Below are 7,657 nucleotides of genomic sequence, written 5' to 3' on the forward strand. Positions count from 1 at the left end.
CATGCCATACTACTGCTGCCACTCACCTGGCCAGGGCGAAGCAAAGCCACAGCTTGTCCAGGAGGTGCAGGGAGGCTGGAGGAGCTCCCGCTGCTGCACATCACTCGTCTGGAGGCACTACAGTGGCCCTGGCTCTGGAAGCGGCAGGAGGGCATAGCCCCTGCTTCCAGCACCTTCCGCAGCTGGCCCAGAGCACAGCCTGGTGCAGCCCCGGCCCCACAAACCCTGTGCAGATCCAGGGGCACATGCCCCCTCCCTCCCTGCCGCCCATGACCTCCTAGACCAGTGGCGCGCAGCGTGAGTGCCACTGGACAAGGGGAGCCACCCCCCACGTCCTGGCTGGGCAGCCCTGTCCCAGCCCCAATCCCTTCCTCGCTGCAGAGGCATTGATCTGCCCCTCACCACAAGAGACTTACCAGCTGGAGGCAGCCGTGTCGCGCATCATAAAAATCAAAAGCAGCATCTGAACCTCAAAACAGGTCAAAATTTATAATGGTCTCAAGTGCTGTTTGCTGCAACTCAAAAACTTGTAAGTCAAGAACTGCTTGTACACAAGAACATCCTACATCTCCAAAGAGTAACATGGCAGTGTTGTGTCTACAAAAACTTCACTAAATGCTTTAGTGAAGAGGCATATTACCACACCTTGTTACATGTGTGGACTATACTAAAGTGCATTTACAATTATGCTATTCAGCAACATAAATAATTAGAACTCACAAGATAATTGTCAAAATAAAATGTATGGACCTATCCTCATTTCCATGTTTTTGGTATGTTCGCTTGCTGACTAAATTTGTAAACTCCAGGAATCTACAGCAGATTTCCCAGATATTAATATGGATTAGTTGGGTTTTACTCCAATTCTATAAAATGCAAAGCCACCAAACAAACAAAAAAATCCCCAGACCAGAGATGGATTTTTTTTCCCCCTAGCTAAACTTGGTGTGCATTACTGGAAGGAAGACTGCTACTCACTGCCTATGTATTGGGCCAAGTTTCAGCCATCAATCGATCTCATAAAAGGAGAGTAATGTGTCAAGCAGGTTGCATATCACCCTGTTTGTCAATTAGTCTGACTTCTTTTCAACCTTTCAGCAATCAAACAGACAAAGAGAATAAGACCTGTGGGGTAAGAGGCAGAATTTTCAGTTATTACTAAAAACCTGCCTATTCAAGTTACTTTCAAAAGATCATTAAAAGCAAATTATAGAGAAACCAATGTACCAGTATTTATAATTAACACAGCACTAGATGAAGGGCCACTGGGGCCAATGAACTAATCCCCGTAAACAGATGGTTTCTAAGTTAGGTCTTAATTAAGAAAACGAACACACACATCCTATCAAATTTAATATGCAATCCAATATTCTGGCATTTAGTAACTCACTCATCCCAAATATATAGTTTGCTAATACGTAATAGCATCTTTTTTATTTAGCTATACTACTGCCTCACAAAGGCAAAACCAATTTTGGAACTGGAGAGCTCACTTGATATGCAGGACACGCACTATATACATCTTTTCCATTATCATATTTTTGAATGCGACTACATCATGCCATCAGTCAAGTTCTCCAAACTTTTATTTGTCCTCAAACTTTTAATTGCATGGGTAGGACCCTCTTTCCTCCATAAGTGCTGAACTCTTTTGCATTTTTAGTTCTTCCTGAAGGACAAGTTTAACTGTAGAGTCACAAATGTCCACAGGCATCTTGTGTTGCTTTAAAAAAAAAAATCCAGAAAACGGCTTCTTTTGGACAAAAGCTTTGCATTCCTGAGAGGGAAAAATAGTTGAGTTGGAGCCAAAACCGCCTTGAGGTATCCCAGGATGTGCATCACACATTGTAATCAGGGGACTTCCCTTGCGGCTGTCTCAGGCGTATTTGCAAGGTTGAAAATGCTCCCACTGTCACATGAAAAAACAGCTGCCAGAGATTTCGGAGTTCGTACAGATACATGTTGCACAGGCAGATTAAACCAAAACTCAGGAAGGATTTGACGTTCCGCCAGCCCGTGTAATGCACAAATAAATAACACTGCAAAGAAGAAAAAAGAAACACGGGTTCACTGCAGAGAAAACAGCTTCTGCTAATGAGCCACACCAAACTGTCTAGGTAGATGCAGAAATGAAACATGAAGAACTTTTGCTTTTTTTTTTTTTCTTCCCAGTAAGTATATGCAGTACAAACTTGAGCAGGTGTGAAAGCTGCTCAGCATCCAGAGAGGTGAGATTTTGCTTCCTTCAGTCTCTCTTGGGAGATTTCTTCATCACACTGGCTGAATACAAGCACTACTGAGACAGGTCCATGGCAATGGAGACTAATGTTTCTGGCTGGTCTACAAATGGCCCAACGTGCTGGTTTTGGGGAACTCAGGCCAGGCAGATCTCCTGTTTGGAGGAACACTCTTAGCACAAGTAAAAATGGTATACTAGACTCCAGTGCCTCCGACCCGTGCTGCTCCGAGCACAGGGAGCGGGGTCAGGGACTGCTCAGAGAACAGGGGACTTCAGCAATGCGCAGCTGGCACAAGGATCTCAAGCTTTTTACCCAGTGATGAGGACATTAAATCAGGGAAGTCTAAGTGGTTCAGGGAGCTGCTTTTCACATACAACTTCCTTCTCTTCAACCTACCCTTTTATAAGGCTTCTAGTGAATACATTTAAGTGTGGCTAGACAGTGAGATTAAAATGCCTATTTACTTTTGACTACAGAGGGAAAAAGTAAGAGTAAAGTTGTAACCACAGCAAATCATCCCCAATCCCTCTTTGCTCCAGAACACTTTTCAAGGTCCAAATCTCCTTTCTACTAAACTCGCCTCCTTTCACAAATACCTTCCCCCTCTTCCACGACTCTCAGTCCCCTGCTCCACTGTTTTTCATAGCTCCTACCATCTACTCTTCTTCCCCATTTGTCTCTGTTCCTCTTCCAGAAAGCTGCTTTGTTTTCATCTCAGGGGCATACTGCCTAGGGTCTTCAGATCTATGATGCGCCACAGGATCTTTTGCCTGGCTGCTGTTTGAAGCATCAGGGCAGAGCATCCCCTGGCATGCCTAGGATATGCAGATGCCAAGCAGCATACAGCCATATGAAAACAGAGTAAAGCCACTTAAAAGTAGGTGCTGAGACAGGCAAGGAACCACGCCGGGAAGGAATGGAAAGGTTTCAAAAGCAAAAGGGGAAGGGGAAATAAAAACCCAACACACAAAATGCCAGTCTTGTAAGAGGAACAGGATGCTCCACAAATTGCAACAGCTCTATTGAAAACCAGGAAGCTTGGCACCTCTGCAGACAGACTAATATAAGAATGCACTAAGTTCTTGCCAGCAAAAGCAAGAGGCTGATGATTTTAGATCAGTATTGAGCTTTGGTTTTAGACGTCACAGCGTGATGCTGATCTAAGTGGAAGGCTTTTAAAAATCTTTATGCTCTTTGTTTGTTCTTTGCATTTCTCTCAGCTAGGACAATAAAGAGACTTCCTTGTCAGGAGCACTTTCCTCACTACTCAATTCCGTTTGTTGTGCATTGGCACTGGAAGAAAACTGAAATTCCAAGGTTTGAAAACACTTGCAAGAAGATATTTGTGCATCTTTTAAAAAATAAAAGTGTGTATATAGATATATATATAGATATATATATATATATATATATATATAAAATCGAGAGAGAGAGAGAGAGAGAGTCATGAAAATATTTTCAGTCAGTTAAAGGTTATTTATACAATAGGTACAATTTGGTCTAAGTTTGACCTTTTTAAGAAGGTACACTTGTTCAGCATTCTCTCAAAAGCATTACTGTTTAACATACTGTCTCAGCTTCTGGACAGCCTTTTTCTTATGGATTTAATCTACCGGTATTTCCATTTCCCAAATATCTTTCACATTGTCCATCAAGGCTGATGAAAAAGTGGCTTGGCCTTTTTCTCTCTGCAGCACAGGCTGGCCATGTTTTGCAGCAAGGGGCTGCTTTAATGAAGCTTAGCTCCAAGCAGGGGCCACTTCCAACGCCTGCTGGCACAGGTGCAACCACCCCCCCAACCTCAACAGAGCTGCTGCCACTTCTCCCTGCTGCTGCTTCTTCCCACTGCCCAGCTGCCACATGGGCAAAGCCCCCCCACTGCCCAAACACTGAACTGCAAAGCCACAGAAGCCCCCCAGGTCTGCAGAGCTTGGAAAAGGGCTCTATGGGCCAGCTTCAATCTGCAGGTCACCCCTCCTGCACTGCCCTGAGACAACTCCTTGGGGAAGCAGGACTGTGACCTGTTTATGGTAGGCATGTCGATGATATGGCCCACAGGTAGGAACCTGCCTACAGAGCCCCAAAATCCAGCCCCCCAACAGGGCTCGGAGAAGTGAACTGCACATGGTGACTCCTCAGGTTGGCATCCCAGGGAGGGCGTGAGATGCAGGAGTGGCCTGTGGACACCGATTCAGCCAGTGAACTGGCCCTGTGCCACTTATTTAGCCCTGGGCTCAGATGAGTTTGACACCGCTGCTATAAGGCAATAAAAGCCTTGTTCTCACTATTTCTCATTTGCACTTCTGACCCTAACAAATAATACAAAGGATTTTTAAGTTTCACAGGAACAGCCAAGACACTGTGGCTAAGTACAGACAGTCAAAAAGCCCCAGGCTGAATTGATTCAGTTTTTGCAGGTGTTTAAGTTACAGAGATGAAACTGAGAAATAACTGGACATGCATTTACTTTTGATTCAGGAAATGCAGCCACATGCCTGCAGTGGCTCAGGCCAGAAGCCAGGTGGCACTAGAGCACAGCTCTCTGGCACATAGGCAGCATGGGCTATGTTTGCTTCCTCCTGCCCCAGAGGCCTCTGGGATTTGCAGTCCTGAATCACAGTACCAGGACTCTGCAGGGTTGATTATCACTTCCTCTTCCTGCTTCCAGGTGCCTCTGAGAGTTGTAGTCCACAGTCACAGCCAGCAGTAAGTTTGAGCAGGGGGAGAGTGGTGTTTAACCCCCCCACCCTGGCCCCAGATGGGGTTTGCCTGGGGGACGCAGTCCTAGCCCACTCCCGTGTAGACTGGGATGCAAGAGGTCCCCCACCCTCTTGTCAGCCAGCCATCACTGCTTCAGCTAGGAAGCAGGGGGCAGGGCCAGCCCTGCTCCGCTAGAGCAGACAGCCCAGTCCAGGGCTGCAAAGCATGCTAGGGGACTGTGATTTAACTTGAAACAGGAAAGGGGTTAGGACAGACATTTCATAAACCAGTCTGACACTACATTCAACCAGGTTTATCTTAAACCAGTTTCAGCCATTATGAAACTGGTTTATGTGTATTGACCTTCTGTTCTGTTACAGGTTGAAACCAATTTATGTGTAACTTCTGTCCCTAGCCCGTGTGACTATATCTAGCTAATATTTTTTATTAGGGAGTTTGTTTTATTGTGCTCTTGGATATTTGACTAACTTGTTCACTATGCTCATCATCTAGAAAGTGCCAGTCACTGACTTCTTTGCCTCAGATCCTCAAAGGTGGTAATCAATCAATACCTTTAAGGTATGGGCCTGGATCAGGTAAGATTTCTTCCCCCTCCATACGAAACAAAGGCCAAAACAGCAGAGAGTTTTATAATCCATCTCGAGTTCCTCTGAATTCATGCTCTGCTCAGTGAGTGCAATACATCTACTGACTATTTTTGTAGGTTTTAACATTTAAAAAGACAATCAGTATTAGTGTATTGCCTAAAAGAATTCAATTTGTTTCACAAAGCTACCCCTTAAGTTTCCAGAGTATAAGGATCCAAGCATGATAGTTTCAAAAACACCAGAAGTCAGGATATGCTTTCCTCAAAAAGGTTAATGAAAAAGTGCTAAGGGGAACAAAGGTTTAGCAATTATATTTTTTTAAAAATGCAAGTGCAATGTGCTATTTGATGATGGTCCCAAAAAACCTGAAGGCTTTTGCTGCAGATTCTTTGCCTTACTGGATTTGTGGAGCTGAATTTTCTATTAGTCTTTTGTTTTGAGGCAGTAAGAAAATTTTCCATTTACGAACCACAGCAGAGGAAACTCTTGAATAGGTTTGTTTGAAGGGAACTGCTCTCTATGGCAATTACAAAGCACACTGTTTTCTTGTCGTACTTGAGGACACACAAATTTTTGCAACACTTAGGACCTGGCTGTGGAGTCATTTCTTGAGACTCCAGGTCCTCTTTTGTTCTGGACAAAACTGAGATTCATGTTAAACTTATAGAAAATGCAAAATAATGCCAAGACAATTTTTCAGATGCTAGATTTACCAAAGCAGACATTTCTGGTTTTCCTGGATGCTCTACTGAAGCCCTTAATCCCACTAGTTTTCCTTCAAAAATATTATATTGCTACTCTTTTTATCAGTGCAATATTTTGTTTTTATTTTGCAATATCGAGCGATAAACTACAATTTTTGTAGGTCCTGCTGGAGCTGGATAAGTCACAGATGACATTTAGAGATTCATGAGTAAATTGATTTCAGGGAACACAAAACCTTAAAGTTTTTACTTGGAAAGGCACATCTGAAAGTAGATACACACTATACCCAAATGTACAAAAATCAGAATTATTATAACAAATCCCAAAAAGAAAGTCCACACAGTTTAGAGAGACTCTCTCAAGGCATCTTGAAGTTTTACATTATTTGAAATGCATGTAAAGAATGAACACCAGTGTTGATCATATTTGCCTGAAACTAAAAACTTCTGTAACTGGGTTGTAAGAATGGCCAGAGATGGACTGTTTTGATTACAACTGAAACAGCCGATTACAAAGCAACTGTAGGACCTTGATTATTTTTCTACAGCTTCCCCAACAACTTGCCATGTATGAAGATTCAGACAGATTATTACCGATTTTGTTTTATGGCTTAATACAGTGCGCACTGTACAATATTTTCAGTTTTAATTTGCTAATCAAGATTACCCCTCTGTTGCTGACACTCCTGAAAATGCTGTGAATTATCTTTGTATGCCCCTACTCCGATTCTTGATACTCAAAACTAGAAAAGAAATTCCAGATCTAGAGTGAGGCCTTCTGTTTCAAGTACAACATATTTCTGGGTTCAGCCCTTTGTGTTTGTCCTTTGCTAAGCAACAGGGAGTAAAGGACATTCTCTTTCTTGTTATACACTTGGTGTTAGGTTACTATTTATGACTAAAATATTCCTTATTCCACACAAGTCCAATTGTATGGACTTGAAAACGTGCAACTCAAGCAAAAGATTCATGTCCTGAGCTTCTATGGTAGCGTTCTCTGAAACATTTCCCGTCTTCCATTCAAACGGGAAACAAGTCAGGAACTTCAGTGCACAGAAAAGAAGGTGCAAAGACAAGCAGTTTTCAGTACGTGAAACGGGCGGAAACAAGGAGGGTTTGTTGTTGTTTTTTTTTGTTTTTGTTTTTTTAATTATTATTATTTTTGCAGAAAGGAGAACTTACAAAAGGAAGGATGAGTTCCAAGTGGAACCAGATTGCTCTCACACAAAATTAGCAAGGTTTGACATATTACTTAAGGTTGGACTAGGGGAAAATGCAAAAAGTAGACAAGCATTCTGCTGGAGATGCTGATAATGCAATGGTTATTTGTAGGGACCTACTCAATGAGTTGCGGAAACTGCAAGATTGGGCCTTTTTTTTTTTTTTTTTTTTTTTTTTTTTTTTT

The 7,657-nt window shown here is 42.8% G+C and overlaps 1 protein-coding gene across 1 annotated transcript in view; it reads right to left on the reverse strand.

Annotated features, from left to right (window-relative positions):
- Positions 1-1,568: 1,568 nt before the first annotated feature.
- The window catches only part of SEC22A (SEC22 homolog A, vesicle trafficking protein), a 37,489-nt gene continuing 31,400 nt past the window's right edge, over positions 1,569-7,657 (reverse strand). Inside the window, exon 8 of the mRNA XM_019522577.1 lies at positions 1,569-2,039. Within this exon, the coding sequence (XP_019378122.1) occupies positions 1,839-2,039 (201 nt within the window). The 3' untranslated portion in view covers positions 1,569-1,838. The remainder of the gene's footprint in view (positions 2,040-7,657) is intronic.

Source organism: Gavialis gangeticus, unplaced genomic scaffold (assembly GCF_001723915.1).
Source record: "Gavialis gangeticus isolate Ggan-Ray unplaced genomic scaffold, GavGan_comp1, whole genome shotgun sequence".
NCBI classification, from domain to species: domain Eukaryota; kingdom Metazoa; phylum Chordata; order Crocodylia; family Gavialidae; genus Gavialis; species Gavialis gangeticus.